At 42.4% G+C, this 16,130-nt stretch overlaps 1 protein-coding gene across 4 annotated transcripts in view; it reads left to right on the top strand.

Moving 5' to 3' along the window:
• Nucleotides 1-16,130, top strand: part of LOC110525507 (ral guanine nucleotide dissociation stimulator) — a 28,528-nt gene that overhangs the window by 9,495 nt on the left and 2,903 nt on the right. For 3 of the 4 annotated variants that reach the window (XM_021605679.2, XM_021605678.2, XM_021605676.2), the window contains exons 2-17: nucleotides 8,862-9,166; nucleotides 9,274-9,348; nucleotides 9,518-9,711; nucleotides 9,854-9,978; nucleotides 10,110-10,325; nucleotides 10,436-10,539; nucleotides 10,788-10,872; nucleotides 12,417-12,494; nucleotides 12,692-12,778; nucleotides 12,878-12,910; nucleotides 13,036-13,157; nucleotides 13,246-13,341; nucleotides 13,530-13,734; nucleotides 14,906-14,980; nucleotides 15,407-15,658; nucleotides 15,841-15,955. In XM_021605679.2, coding sequence (XP_021461354.2) covers nucleotides 8,862-9,166; nucleotides 9,274-9,348; nucleotides 9,518-9,711; nucleotides 9,854-9,978; nucleotides 10,110-10,325; nucleotides 10,436-10,539; nucleotides 10,788-10,872; nucleotides 12,417-12,494; nucleotides 12,692-12,778; nucleotides 12,878-12,910; nucleotides 13,036-13,157; nucleotides 13,246-13,341; nucleotides 13,530-13,734; nucleotides 14,906-14,980; nucleotides 15,407-15,658; nucleotides 15,841-15,955 — 2,167 coding nt within the window. Of the gene's footprint in view, nucleotides 1-2,539; nucleotides 3,163-8,861; nucleotides 9,167-9,273; nucleotides 9,349-9,517; nucleotides 9,712-9,853; nucleotides 9,979-10,109; nucleotides 10,326-10,435; nucleotides 10,540-10,787; nucleotides 10,873-12,416; nucleotides 12,495-12,691; nucleotides 12,779-12,877; nucleotides 12,911-13,035; nucleotides 13,158-13,245; nucleotides 13,342-13,529; nucleotides 13,735-14,905; nucleotides 14,981-15,406; nucleotides 15,659-15,840; nucleotides 15,956-16,130 lie in introns of those variants that run through there. The other variant, XM_021605674.2, reaches the window with a different exon arrangement.

Raw genomic sequence — 16,130 nt, forward strand, 5'->3', positions numbered from 1 at the left:
GACTCAGGGGTGTGAATACTTATAAATGAGATATTTAATTTTAATTTTCAATAAATCTGTGAAAAATTCTACAAATATATTTTTACTTTGTTGTTATGTGGTTTTGTGTGTAAGTGGGTGAGAAAAAAACATATATTTAATCAATTTCGAATTCAGGCTGTAACACATCAAAATGTGGAATAAGTCAAGGGGTATGAATACTTTCTGAAGGCACTGTAAGTCCGATATGCTCAGACTTCTGTATTTTGCAGTTGTAGGTTACAGATAGTACAATTGCACAACCTGAGGTGAGCCCAGTGGCCAAAAACACAATGACAAGTGTCATAAAAAGGTTAAGGCCGGGGTCTCCTCTCAATTAACTCACGCAGAGAATTGTTGTGATCAACTAGCATTATTTTTCTTTCTTCTGAATAGCTTGCACATGATTCATGGTTAAAACAGTCTGTCTGGTGATATAAAGGCCTGTTGTTATATGGTGAGATCTGTCTCTCTGGGTCTGTTAGCTCACAGGGGCTTGTCATGAGACGAGCGGTCAAGGACTGAACTCATGTAACACTGACCTGAGACTGAAAACACCATGGCCTGTGTTGCCGCCTGGCCCTGACCCATGCATGCTTTTCAAGGTGGATTAATTTATGCTTGGTAATTCTTGTTGAATTATGAATAATGGGAACCTTTTTGTCATAGCAACCTCAGGAATTGTGGTCACTGGGTTGAGTGTGTTGGTTGGCTAAAAATGTCAGAAAACTTATGATTTCAATTAAGGTAAAGTGTGCTGCCTGTATTATGCAAAGTTTGTGTGTTTTGTATGTGTGCATGCATGTGTGGATGAAGTCCCTCTCCTGAGAGAGTAGTTAAGCATGTTGGGGTATATGCCAGAGCCATAGTAGAACAACACTGCTATTTGTTGATTCCAGAAGGAAGCCTGACAAATGGAATAGGGTGGACTGTTGTTAAATCATCACAGGGCAAAAGGTAGCAGAGTAATTACATTGCATTGATTGCAACCAACTGCTTGCACCTACAGGCTGACAACTTTCCATCTCCATCTCTCTCTCTCTCTCTCTCTCTCTCTCTCTCTCTCTCTCTCTCTCTCTCTCTCTCTCTATCTCTCTGTCTTTCTGTATCTCCTCATCCCATACAGCTGTTCAGGGAGAGATTTGTGAATTTGAAGCGTAGCAGCACTGGTAATCTGTATTTTGTGCTGCTGAATGCTGGGAAAGGGGAGAAAATGTGGACTCAGGAATGTATTGAGGAAAACACCCCCTGTTGTTGAAGCAGATGCGAATGAACCAATTCACATTCACACCTGTTTTTCTTTTTATGTTGTTGAATATTGTATTTTGCAATGTCTTGTAGTAAAGCTTGGTTCTCAGTGTGTTCCAATTCTGACCAGTAGAGGGGAGTGTCACTCAAGAGAAATACCAGCAAAATGGTCTGTTCAGTCAATGTTGGAGATGACATGAGCACTCATCCACAGAATACAAGAGGCATAAATAACACCAATGATACCATTCCTTTGAACTGAAAACGTATTATCCTTGTGATATAAGCAGCTGTTTTCAAAAATGCGAAAAGTATTGAATGCTATAGTTGATGCCTCACCTCCTTCAAAAATGGCCGTTTTGCCTTTATACAGATTACACTTCTAATTTCCGACTAATTGAAAATTAAACGTATTTTAATGTATCTCCATTTCTTAAACAAGCCATACAAAGCTGGTTACAATTTCAATTTTATCCTCCAGAAAATATAGAACAAATATTACAACAAATATTATGCTTAAACTCCAATATATTGATTTATAAAATAAACATTCTTTATGGAAAGATTTTTTAAATGGTATTGTATTTATTAAAGATATTATTAATAGAGATGGTGGAGTTATGTCACAGACACTGTATTTTTGTTCAGTGTATATGGGAATGTCTGCTCAATCCAAAATGACAACCAATTGATTGCAGAATTACCACATAAATGGAGGAGGGAAGTGGAGGAAGGAGAAGGTAGAGAACTTGTCTGACATATATTAAAGATATAAATTGGCTGAAATGGATTGGCATAAATAGAAAAATATAGAGATGTTCGATTCCGTGGCACATGGTATATGAACTGATACAAAAAAAATAGTTCAATTTGTCACAATTCAAAATATATTCAAAATATATGGCACATGGAAACCAAACGAGGGCGGTCTACGGTGATTGGTGGGATGGGCTGAGAGTGGCTGAAGAGTGGGATTAAAGAGCTCGTTTTCGGTCATGTTTATTGGTATGTGTTTGCTGTATATAAACGTATATAAATATATATATATATATATATATATATATATATATATATATATATATATATATATATATATATATATATATATATATATATTATAATACCCCAGCGCTAAATTAAGTTATGCTGTTCTACTCACTAAATCCCAGGGAATTGCCCTCACTGTGGTTCTCTGACTATGGTCCATCCAATTGTAACACGGATGCGTTTTTTTATTCATTATATTTATTTATAAGGTTTTAGTGGATTATACCCTACGCTTGAGTTTTTTCTGTCCTTTTTCTGTTTCTACTGAGGTGATGTCTATAATACATCTTGCCTGTATGGATATCTGCATTGGAAACATTTTAACAGGACCAATATTTCAGTCTTGAATATACCTTATCTGGAAACGGTTTCCACGGCGACCTCATAGTAACAACATTCACAGAGGGACGGGTACCGTCAGAAAGGAGGAGCTATGAGTAACATTCCGCAATGAGTCATGAATTTCTAAATACAGTAGGTCGAGGCGCCTGCCTTTAGCATTCTACAGTAGCCAGCGTCGTCTCTGTACTTCACTTTTTACTGTGTGGTCCTCTGGTAAAATGAAATGTTTTGTAGCCTATCATCAGAAGTAACTATGGATGTACGACAAAGAAAGGTTGTCACATCTATTGACTGCGGTAATCGTATCCGTTACTAATGGTCCGCTTTATGGGGATGTGCTCTGATGCGCAAAGCATCAAATCGGGACACCTCGATGAGATGTTCGATGCTGGAACATGGAAGGTGCGCAATATTTGGGATGGGGTAAAGCTGGAGGTTGGGGAGGACGAAAGCCCGGTGGTCCTTAACAGTTTTACACATTTGGACCCTGACCTACCACTATTTGAGGTAAGTTTGGGAACTGTGCGTAAAGAAGTCTCCATCAATACCGAGACAGTATTTTAATCTTATGTCCTATAGCTAATGTGTCACTATACTGAACATTTGGTGTAATAGTTGCCTCGTGATTTGTGTCTTATTAAAATGTATAGAGTTTAGGCCTACTGAAGTTCATAGTGATGTGGCAGGGTTTTCCTATGGTTGGTATCATGCGTTCCAGAAATATGCCCGGAGTGTCCTGCCTACTACCCATTGCATAAGGACACATTTAAATTCTATAGGAAGGTCCAAAGAGTGGAATATGTTGGTTTTAATTTACTATCTGCTGATGCTCAGTATTGGCCTTATAGGCATATGGGGAAAGAGTAAAGAAGCACATATACTTCAGCACATATTATAAAGTGGGCGGTTCCTTCAGCAATTGTTATTTACTGAGACGTTGCAGCAAATAAAGCAATGTGGATGACTAGTCAAGTTGGTTGGCTTTACATAATGCCTCCTTCCATCACATGGAATCAGATGAGGGCAAGAGTGTAGTTGATACAGTGACTTTGAATGTTGGAAAAGTAAAAGTAAGTGAGTTGATATTGGCTTGGCTATTCGGTTAGTTGTTACATCAGATCAAGATTTGCCAGGCAAAACATCGGTAATTCTGGGAAAGTGCATTCTTACGCACACCCTGTCTGTGTATGTGTGTGTGTTTTCAATAACACCACTGTCTGGCATGTATGTTTTAAATATGTTCAATAACCTTCTGAAGAATAAAATATGCCTTTATTTTCACCAAGCTTATGAAACTAAAGGCTGGAACTCAGACGATATGTTATTTTTTATAATATTTTTTTATTATTAAAGACAGTATGTTTCCTTCATTTATACATGTCACATGCTTAGAGAGGGCAATTCAGGCTCCACTCCTACATTTCTCTCTCCCTCTGTCTCTCTCTCTCTCCTATAATCTAATCCTCTCTAGTAACACAATTACTTGATGCTTAATCCCCCTCTTTCATTGGGCTAGGAGCTGCCTCTACAATCACAGCCATTCTTCTCCTTCAGCTGAGAATGTATGGTGAATGTACAGTATTGGGATTCAATGGTTCAGTTGTGTATAAACAAACTCAGGACACTGCAATTAATGTGACACTTCAGCCAATGGCCATTGATCGCTTTAGGGCCCCTGTAACCCCACCACAGTTATCCTTGAGCTGAAGCAGTAAGAGACTGTAGATATAGTATAATTTGGTCTATCTCAGTAGTGCTGTGTCACAGGCTTGTTGGCGTAAGATTGATAGTGTTATGGTCACTCTGTCTTCTGAAAGGTTAAATTACTGGTAGTGGTACAACCAAGGGCAGTGAGGAGGATCCACCCTGTCATCACTATATACGTGTGTCCTTAGGCCCTATTCCAAAAGCCGTGATGCGTAGTCATCTAGCCAATATTGTCACATATACTCCCTCTCCGGCCTCTAGGTCATCAGGCTGCTGATTATCCCGCACACCTGTCACCATCGTCTCGCGCACCTGCGCCTCATGACACTCACCTGGACTCCATCACCTCCTTGATTATCTTTCCTATATCTGTCCCTCCCCTTGGTTCTTTCCTCAGGTGTTATTGACTCTGTTAGCATGTCGGTGTGTTTTTTGTGTTCATTTTATTTATTAAAACACTCACTCCCTGAACTTGCTTCCCGACTCGCAGTGCACTCGTTACAAATATACGGTTCTGATGATAAAGTACTGCACTCTATAGCTAATTGTTTATTTAGGGGCATGAGTTTATTAGGGCAACCCAAGAGATTAAACTGGTGTAACTGGCACAAATTCTCCTTGGTAAAATATGAAGGACCAAAAGCCTGTTCAGATCAAAAAGTCGCATTGTTAATCATGCAATAATGAAAACATTAGGAATTAAAGTGTATTTCCACATATGGGGTTGTGTGCCTATTGGACCTATTATTTTGTCAACCAAATATGTCAATAGCAAATCATACTCTCCCTCTAACTAGTCAATTACATACTTTGTGAGTTGTTTTGTGTGTGTTTGGAAAAGGTCTAGAAATGTCTTTGCTGATGTTAAGGAGACCTTTGTTTGTTGGATCTTGTCCTGAAGACTGCAGATTGCAGGCGGAAGCTTAACTGAGTCCTGTAACAAGAAACTGGAGGTGGATTTGTAGAAACAGACATAGAGGAGCTTTTGTTGTTGTAGATCATTAAAATGGAGAAAGAAGAGCGAGGGATAGCGAGAAAGAGGGAGAGTGAGTGAGAGGGTGAGGAGCACTGAGGTTCAGGGAGGTTGAATGAGAGAAACAGACAGTGGGTGGAATGTTTCGGCCTGAAGCCTGGAAAATAACTTTATTCCAAATTCTCTAGACCTAATAATACCAAATAAGTGGTAGTCTTGGCCTTACTTGGTTTGTCTGACTACTTAAAATCCAAGTTTAGTGGATACAGCTCCTGATCTAAATTCACATGTAAAAAATAACTCTTACAGTGTGGCACTCAAATGAGAATGTGGAAGTCAAGCAGATAATGCACTCTTGCATTCCTAATTACTAAAAGCTCAATCAGTTTACACTTGCATTACTAAGTGTTGTGCAAATCATAAATTGATGTCTATGGGACATTTTCTGCAAAGTTTGCGTATATTTTGGGTTTAAAGTTACAATTCTGCTCCAGATAAAGTGATCCTAAGCGGTTCATGATCTCATTGGCATTCTACAGTCGTTGTGTGTGAGAGGAAGCTGCTGCCTGTGCTAGAGGGCCACTGTTGGACTTCACTATTGTTTGTGTTGTGTACTCTATTTTGGAGCATCTCTTTCTGGTGGGGACTTCCTATGTGTCCTTGCCTGAACAGCTGGAGGAGACAGTGATCGTTATCAAACCAGTTGTGGATTGGCCAACAGTTTCCAAATAGCCAACACTATCAACACTACTGAAATACTATTATGAAAAGTAGATGGTTATAGCGATGCTATGCATTTGCATTAGCTGTTATTGTGCCATGTGACATTGTCTATTCAGGCACATTTATAGAACTGATCATCTCTCCACTGATGACTGAAGGATGGATGCCTCTGTTGACACTACCTCAGAGTCCAAAGATCGGTGCTTTGTTGATGTGGTCATTGTGGCAACAGCTTCTGTACATGCTATTCATAAGCCTTCTAACTGACTGAATCTAACACATGTTCCAGATAGATTATTTTTATGGATGGGATGTACAATACATAGATGAGACCATTAACATGCCCACTCATTGTTGACATGCTTTGATAGAGGAAGTTCCCCATAGAAGTTTTTACTCTGATGCAGTCTTGCACAAAAAGTGATCTTGTGAAACGGAACCCATTCAAATGTTGCAGTTGTTGTGGTTACGGAGAGGTCCTCAGCCAGTCCATTACAGGCTAGTTTTTTTTCCTTCGTTTTTGACTGACTTACCAGTTGGATTTCGCTTTCTGATAAACTGCATGACTTATTGGACTTTAGTTCTTCCTCGTGTGAGGCTCCTTTCCTTTCTTCCCTATAGGGATTTCCCACTATTGTCTAGTATCTCGCTTAATCATCACTCTCTCATGAAAGCGCAGTACCTGTTTGTCAATGTCTTGGTTTTTATTTTCATAATAAGGAAGTTTATTTATTAGAATGTATGGTGCCACTCTATTAGTGTGTGCTCAAGTACAACACTTAAAATCACCTTAAGATCCAACACTTAATAAAACATCTACTCAAGTAGGCCTATCAACACTTGATAAAATCACCTTAAGATCCAACACTTAATAAAACATCTACTCAAGTAGAATTTCAACACTTGATAAAATCATCATATGATTGAGTTGAGTACTCACAAAATATTAACCAGAATAATAAAAGTCTGTCAACAAGATGGTTGGTGACAAAGTTATTTCTTAGTTTACCTGAATCACATGTTGTATATTGTATGTGTGTGTGTGTTTGTCGGTGTCTATGTTCCGTGAGAACTACAGACACGTGGAATTAAGACCATGAAAGGCATACTACTATTGTGTATGTGTTACCAGGGCTCCACATGCAATCTTTCACGTTCTGACCATAGTTCTGTTATTTTATCTTTGTTTTAGTATGGTCAGGGCGTGAGTTGGGGTGGGCAGTCTATGTGTGTTTTTCTATGTTGGGGTTTTGAGTTCAGCCTAGTATGGTTCTCAATCAGAGGCAGGTGTTGTTAGTTGTTAGTTGATTGAGAATCATACTTAGGTAGCCTGGGTTTCACTTTTGAGTTGTGGGTGTTTGTTTCCGTGTGAGTGTTTTTTGCCACACGGTACTGTTTCGGTTTCGTTCATGTTCACATTTATTGTTTTGTATTTCATAGTGTTCAGTTTATGTCTAAAAATAAACGTTATGGACACTTACCACGCTGCACATTGGTCCTCCAATCCTTCTCACTACTCCTCCTCAGAAGAGGAGGAAGAATGCCGTTACACAATCTCTGTCTGATGACTAAGCTATGATTCCGGCAGAGAGGGAAATGACTGGTCAAGGCTTAATGGGGGAAGCCGTTCTCACTTGTATGTCTGTTTCCTGGCCCTATGTATGCCCTGTTCCATTGGGTCTTTGGGAGTTCCCCCTGGTTTCCATGGTAACCTGGTCTCTGAAAGCCTCTGAGAGTTCCCTGACTTTCTACAGTTGTAAATAGGTCCTGTGTGGCATGGCCAGGCCACAGGCTGCCACAGGTCACCACAGTATACATTCACACACAGTCCAAATGTTATCTACAACCCTTTAATCGATATATAATCTTATATATATATTTTTTTGTTTAATTCAAGACCTGGTGAATCTGAATAGGTCTGATTTTAGTTTTCTTAGGCCTTGTTCCATTAACATAGAGAGAGAAAGATTGTCCTTATGTCAAGAACAGGGCTGTGTTCCATTGGGTTTAGATTGATAGGCCAGCAGTATCTGTGTGCTCAGCTGATAAGGGCTACTCTCACTGTGGAGTCCAAGGTCTGTGTGCTCAGAGCCTGCTTTCAAACACAGCCATACAAACATGTTACAAATGATTTATAACCACGTACAGTAAACTCCTCTGTTCTAAAATAGAGTGTTAGTAATATAGCACTCAAACTGGATTTGAATCTCTGCCCAGCTCCATGGAAACCAAGCAAAACAGAGTGGCTGTGTGATTGAAGGTGAGAGTAGGCTATGACTAACAGCGAAAGTATTTTGGAGGTGCTGCTGTATATCTAGCTACCGAAAGGTTCTGATGAATAATGTGCTACAGATGCATAAGTAGGTGTATGACTGATGCCTGTGTCATGCTTGATTAGTGTACATACCACTACCCCACTGAGGAAGCCACAGTCGTCAAACCGATGTTGTTTGGCTATCTGGGTCAAGTGCCTGGGATGCTCACTGTAAAGTCCTCGAAAATACCATTACTGTCCATATCATTCTGTGTTGGAGAGCTGGAGGAAAAAGGAATGGTGACAACAACCAACAACCACACTGTTTGGTACAGACCCCTCTTTCATTGAGGAAGCAGCTTGTGTTAATTCCTTGTTTGTAAAGCATGGGCTTTAGCCTGTGTTGTTGGGCTGTGTATCTAGCAACCTCTGTTTGATGTAACAGTATTGTTATTCATAGCCACACATGTAGGGAGGGAGGGAAGGCCCGATTTTTGTATATGTTTTTCAGACAGACCATTACATCTCTTTGTCTTATTTTCCCTGTAGAACTCGACACAGGAGATCGGAGAGGAGGTGGAAGAGGGGGCAGTCTTCACCATCACCCTGAGGAAGGTACAGTTGCACCAGTCGGCCAGTAAGGGACAGCGATGGCTGGGTGTGGAGACAGACTCTGCTCTCAGCCTGTATGAGACGTGTAAAATACGCACCATAAAGGCTGGTACGCTGGAGAGGCTGGTGGAATACATGGTGTCTGCGTTCAGGGGCAAGGACTCCACCTACGTCACCATCTTCCTCTGCACCTACCGCTCCTTCGCCACCACCAAGCAGGTGCTGGACCTCCTACTCAACAGGTACAGAGATGGCCGTGAAGCTAGAACCGCCCATACATGTAAGCACATAAATACAAAAACACACTATACACAGTGTAATGCTGACAGATGTTTCCTTCATGTCTTAGGTATGCCAATCTACAGAAGCAACCTGTGATAGATATACACAGACACACTCAGGATGACAGCACAGAGCTCAGAAAGTAAGCGTCTGGGGAGACCAGCATTATCAAACATTTTGATATGTTCGTTTTTTGTGTGCACATTTCTTGTGCAGTGTACACACGTGTACTGTACCATACACTCTTCCCTGTCTGTCATCTGCACGTCTCCTCATTCCCCGCCTCTTCCCTACTGGGTTGTGTCCTGCAGCACTGTGTCATCCATCCTGGGGGCGTGGCTGGACCAGTACTCAGAGGACTTCTGGAGCCCTCCACAGTATAGCTGTCTACACCACCTGATGTCCTACCTGCACCACCACTTCCCTGGCTCTGACCTGGAGCGCCGCGCACGCAACCTGCTGGCCCTCTTGCACCGCAGGCAGCAGTGTGAGCCCGACCTCGACGGTGAGAGCCAGGATAGGGTTCAACTGGGGCTTGTCTGTGTCTCAGTGATATCAGACATGATGGGGTTGCTGTTTATGCTTGAAGTGTTAAGGGCCTGTGTTTGTACTATGCCTATGTAAGCTCATCTGTGTTTTCTTTACAGTGGAGCACATTGGCTGTCCCTTCGCCATGCAGGAAGAGAGTGGCTTTGAAGACGAACTAACTGCCCTGAACTTTTTGTCCTTTGACCCCATCATGGTTGCCGAGCAGTTCACACTCATGGATGCGGTGAGACCCCCGCCCCCCCCCCATTTCAACAAACTGCTCGATTTCAAGTAACTTCAATTTTAGCTGCTCTTGCGGTGTGCTTTGTGCTCACCCTTACTCACCCTTACACCCTCCTCTGGCCTCCCCTGTAGGATCTGTTCAAGAAGGTGGTCCCTTACCACTGCCTGGGGGGCATCTGGTCCCAGCGGGATAAGAAGGGGAAGGAACACCTGGCCCCCACCATTCGAGCCACAGTGGCCCAGTTCAACTGTGTCACCAACTGTGTCATCACCACCTGCTTGAGCAACCCCTGTCTGAAACCCACCCAGCGAGCCAGACTGGTGGAGCGCTGGATAGAGGTGGCCAGGGTAAGGCATCAGACCCACTCTCTGGGTCAATCACTCAGCAGTTAGTTTCAGTTGTGGATGATTGGTCATGCTGTTTTTCTCACTCTATGGGTTCTTTCTGCTGTGTTTAGGAATGTCGTATCCTCAAGAACTTCTCGTCCCTGCGAGCTATCCTCTCTGCCCTGCAGTGTAACTCTCTCCACCGACTCAAGAGGACATGGGATGAGGTGTCCAGGTGAGAGGCGATCAGTGACTGAGGCTTCGGTTTGGAGGGTTTACAATTGGATTATAAATTGGACCAGGGAGTTTTCATGGCCAGGTTACATGTTCAAGAAAAACATAATTAGTGTTGTGGGTTTTTGGTTGGGTTGATGGTAGAAGTTAACATTTCGTTGTTATTTGGAGGTCTTTTGCAGTGGTCGTTTATGTTTGTCTTGGCCCCTGAGATGTTAGGTTCAACTTTTGACCTCATTCTGCCAACAGAGAGAATTTCCGCACCTTCCGTGAGCTGTCAGAGATCTTCTCAGATGACAACAACTACTCTCTAAGCCGAGAGCTGCTGGTCAAGGTGGGTCAATGAACAGAGGGAAAAACCATACTCCTGAATGTAACTTACCTGGAATCTGTGTAATGGGTTTGTACAAACCTCTGTGGGCTGTTGTGTATGTGGTACAATGTGTCTGTGTTTGTGTAAACCTTTTCCTCCTGCCCCATATGTGTAAGTGGATGTGGAGACAATAGTTGGTACAAATGACCTACATGTCGTCCCACACGTTACTCTGTGTGTATGTGAGAATGTCCCTGTGTTAGTTTTGGCTTTTTCCACCTGCCTCTTATATTGAATGTGTTGAACTGGATATGAAGACCATTGTGCGCATAATTGACCTGAATGTTACTCAGCGGCTAATAGATCTTTAAGATTTGAACTGCGTTAGAAAACAGGAAGAGGGTATGTGAAAAGTGGTTTTGAAAACTAGTAGTTGACAGGAAATATGGCTGGCTGACCCGTTACTGCTCTATAGACTCTCCTCTCGATCTATACAGCCGGGTCTCCATAGCAACCAGAACATAAATAGACAAGCTAGCTAACACCTTGTCTCCTCTCAGATGCGAGCTCATTCATCATTCATCATGAGTTGTACAACACAGTATAGAATCTTACCTCGTAGTGTTCTCTCTAAAATGTATGAGTGCAAGTATCAGTGTGAGTGTGGTTTGAGAGGACTTGATATGCGTAACCGCATGCCTGTAGAAGTGTGTCACCAGCAATGTAGGCTGTGGAAGTAGTCATGAATATATTACTCGTTCAACATGAGGCCCAATGCTTCTGTCAGGACTAGAGGCAGATCAGATTCCCTTTGATTAAGACCACATAGGATTAGATAGCAGACAACATGTTTGGTTATATCTGAATCCTCCAAGAGAAACATATTTAGTATGCTCACCTGAATACATTCCTGCACAAAGAAATGGGAAGTGCCCTCGCCGTTGTTATGCCAATTTTGCACAAGTTACTCTTTAACTTGCAGCATATTCTTTCACTGGTTAAATAGTGAAATCTGAATGTGAAAAGCAGAGGGTTTCTCCAACAGGAATGGCTATCCACATTCCTAGGCTTTTAGACAGGTGTTTGAATTGGCCCTAATATTGAAGCTTGGGGTTTTTGGCTATGAGTTGAGGAAACCTGTGCTTGCTCAGAGGGAATCCCAGCTGACGTTGTAGGCAGTTGGCAGGTACAGAAAAGTGCCCCACCCTGATGATGCATGAGTCTGTAAGGGAAATTCCAAGGTGTTGTCCCACTTACCTCCTTTCCTACATTCCACTAGTGCTTAATCTATCTGGGCCAGCCCAACCAGGCCTGTGTGGGATTGCAAACTCTGGATAGGTTGGGTAAAGAATTCCCCTGTTTTGTATCATTCACAGAAACATTAGAGCTAACTCAGCTGTAACCCTTCCTGCACACTCTCATTCATACATTAGTGAATTAGTTTAGCCCTGTATGTCTACTCTTCTGAAAGTGTAATCATGGCCATTACTAGTTGTGTTTCAAACTAGTTTTTGCACTGTTCTAGGGATTGTTTTGTGAAACCAGATTATCCTCTCTCTCTGCAGGAGGGCACCTCCAAATTTGCCACACTGGAAATCAACCCTAAACGAGCACAGAGGAGAAACCAACAGCAGAGAGACTTGGTGAGTCTAGATATTTTTTGAGCTAAATCATTTATCATGAAATACCAACTTCAACCACTTTATGCCAAGTATACTTGAATGCTGTTATTGGGTTCATAGCGCCATCTAGTGGTGAAATGGGAGCATTGTTATTGCTCATGGAGCCTGTGGTCACTGCGCTCTTATCAAACTTCTCTCTGACTATGTCTCTGTCATAGGGGGTGATGCAGGGGACCATTCCTTACCTGGGCACCTTCCTCACTGACCTGGTCATGATGGACACAGCTATGAAAGACTACACAGAGGTGAGAGTCTATCTCTATCTATCTCTGGATCATGTAGCCTCTTCAGTCTACTTGTTTAGTCTCTGTTCACATCTAATTATTATTTGTTCTCTATTCCAGAGTGGACTCATCAACTTTGAGAAGCGAAGAAAGGTAAATTAAATTCTTACGTGCTACTGATAAATAGGTGTTGATAAACAGGGAGACATTGCCGGGAATTGTGGCTATGATTGGCTGGAGGCTCACCCCCCCCCCCCCCCCCCCCCTTCTCTATACAGGAGTTTGAGGTGATAGCTCAGATTAAGTTGCTGCAGCTGGCATCCAACAACTACAGTTTCACGCAGGACAGCTTCTTCAGGGAGTGGTTCTCAGGAGTGGAGAGACTCAGTGAGGCAGAGAGGTGAGGAGAGATTTTTATGAAATGTAAATTAAAATAATGAAATGTATGGGCATACAGTGTTGTTATTTCCATGCCTTTTTCCCCATAGCTACACTCTGTCCTGTGAGATTGAACCGCTGTCAGAGTCATCCAGCAATACTATCAGAGCCAAGAAAAACGGCAGCATCATGAAACGCTGGAGCGAGTAAGTCCCATATTGCATAGATAACTTTTCACACTATGCCTATGTTTATTATAGTTGCAAATTAATAATAATGACATTTTTATTTTGAGCATACATCCTTCCCAGTGTGTTTTTCACTGTGTACAGTTCATGATGTTTTTATGGGGCCCTGTTCGCATACGTCTCCATGTATTTCCCTTTTCCTCCAGTCGCCAGTTAACTGAGGCCAGCTGCAGCAGTGCAGGAAGCTCCCATTCCAAGTTGTTTGACCAGTCCCACATCAGACCGTACCAGAGAGGGGGAGGTGATAGTGGGGACACCCTCAGCGTCACCTCAGCCGGCTCCAGTGGCTCTGACCTGGAGGATGTCAACGCCAGCTTCCTGTCTGACTCGCCAGATGCCCACGAGAGAAAGGTGAGAAGGAGGAAGGGCCAGGGTCACATGGGGGAGGAGAACACTCCCACCAGAGAAGCATCTCATCATGATTCATGCCACACACATCCACCTTGATTTTCTTTCTTCCTGAGATACTGAAATTCCTGCATCACTGCAGCAATTTCAGTCCTGACATTTCAATGTCTTCGAATTCATGTTCTGTAAGGGCCATGTTGATGATAAGGGCCATGTTGATGATAAGGGTCATGTTGATGATAAGGGTCATGTTGATGATAAGGGCCATGTTGATGATAAGGGTCATGTTGATGATAAGGGCCATGTTGATGATAAGGGCCATGTTGATGATAAGGGTCATGTTGATGATAAGGGCCATGTTGATGATAAGGGTCATGTTGATGATAAGGGCCATGTTGATGATAAGGGCCATGTTGATGATAAGGGTCATGTTGATGATAAGGGTCATGTTGATGATAAGGGTCATGTTGATGATACGGGTCATGTTGATGATAAGGGTCATGTTGATGATAAGGGTCATGTTGATGATAAGGGTCATGTTGATGATAAGGGTCATGTTGATGATAAGGGCCATGTTGATGATAAGGGTCATGTTGATGATAAGGGTCATGTTGATAAGGGTCATGTTGATGATAAGGGCCATGTTGATGATAAGGGTCATGTTGATGATAAGGGCCATGTTGATGATAAGGGCCATGTTGATGATAAGGGCCATGTTGATGATAAGGGTCATGTTGATGATAAGGGCCATGTTGATGATAAGGGCCATCCTTGATGATAAGGGCCATGTTGATGATAAGGGCCATGTTGATGATAAGGGCCATGTTGATGATAAGGGCCATGTTGATGATAAGGGCCATGTTGATGATAAGGGTCATGTTGATGATAAGGGCCATGTTGATGATAAGGGTCATGTTGATGATAAGGGTCATGTTGATGATAAGGGTCATGTTGATGATAAGGGTCATGTTGATGATAAGGGTCATGTTGATGATAAGGGTCATGTTGATGATAAGGGCCATGTTGATGATAAGGGTCATGTTGATGATAAGGGCCATGTTGATGATAAGGGCCATGTTGATGATAAGGGCCATGTGAATTGACACTGACCCGTGTATATACTTTTCCTACCTGTCTGACTTGTGGCTGACTGTGGCTCTGATTCCCTCTATAGACCTCTACATCCTCAGTAAAACATTCCGTCTCTGCTTTGGGGAAAGAAAGCCAGACTCCTGATCCCAACTCCACGGTACTTTCACTTACTAGCCTTCTCTTTCCATCTCTCTCATCACTGGGGTTTTTCTTCTGTTCTAACTGTCTCTCTCACTACTTTCCCTCTCCCAGTCCCAGAATATTACTGGCCTTCTCTTTCCATATCTCTCATCACTGGGGTTTTTCTTCTGTTCTAACTGTCTCTCTCACTACATTCTCTCTCCCAGTCCCAGAATATCACTGGGGTTCTTACACTAATGCTGCACTCTCATCATATTACAAACTCTTTCTCATTCTCAAATTCATACTTATGAGTCTCATATACTGTCATATTCCACATTCTATTTGTGTATAGCAGCAACAGAAGTTTGTTCTGTGGACTGTAAATGGCTGTAATCATTCTCTCTCTCTCTCTCGCTCTCTCTCTCTCTCGCTCTCTCGCTCTCTCGCTCTCTCGCTCTAGTTTTGGGAGTCCACCTCCCTGTCTTCTCTAGACACCTCAGGGATGGGTTCGGGCTCCAGCAGCGCCTCGTCCTCCTCTGTGTCCTCCACCACTCCTCTCCCAGGTGCCTCCCGCTCCCACAAGCGCTCCGTCTCAGCCGTGTCCTGCTACTCTACACTCTCCCTGCCCCTCTACAACCAGCAGGTGGATGACTGCTGCATCATCAGAGTCAGCCTAGACGTGGACAACGGCAACATGTACAAGAGCATCCTGGTAAGACAGAGGGAGAGGAAGAGGAGGAGGAGAGAGCTTATATAGATTCATAGATTCTAAATGTAAATTGTTAGCAGTGGGCGGTTGATTCAATGAACAACGTCTGAGCCAGAGAAGAAGCAAATCAGGCAAATCAGTTTTAAATGTCAACAAAGAAAGGTATTCTTCATCTCCTGGTGCAGGTGACCAGTCAGGACAAGACACCAGCAGTCATCAGTAAAGCCATGGTGAAACACAACCTGGAGCGAGAGAAAACGGAGGACTATGAGTTGATGCAGAAAATCTCTGAAGAAAAGGGTAATATCATATGATAATTTCCCCCCAAAATATACATTTAATTTTCATTCAAATAGATTGCCATTAATAGTATATTAATGTGTTGTTCTTACAACGGATTGACTCTAATCCATTAATCTTGTATAGTGTCCTAATTTATTCATTACTTAAATGAAAAACAAATGTTTTTACTAAC

The sequence above is a fragment of the Oncorhynchus mykiss genome, chromosome 6 (assembly GCF_013265735.2).
Source record: "Oncorhynchus mykiss isolate Arlee chromosome 6, USDA_OmykA_1.1, whole genome shotgun sequence".
Lineage (NCBI taxonomy): Eukaryota > Metazoa > Chordata > Actinopteri > Salmoniformes > Salmonidae > Oncorhynchus > Oncorhynchus mykiss.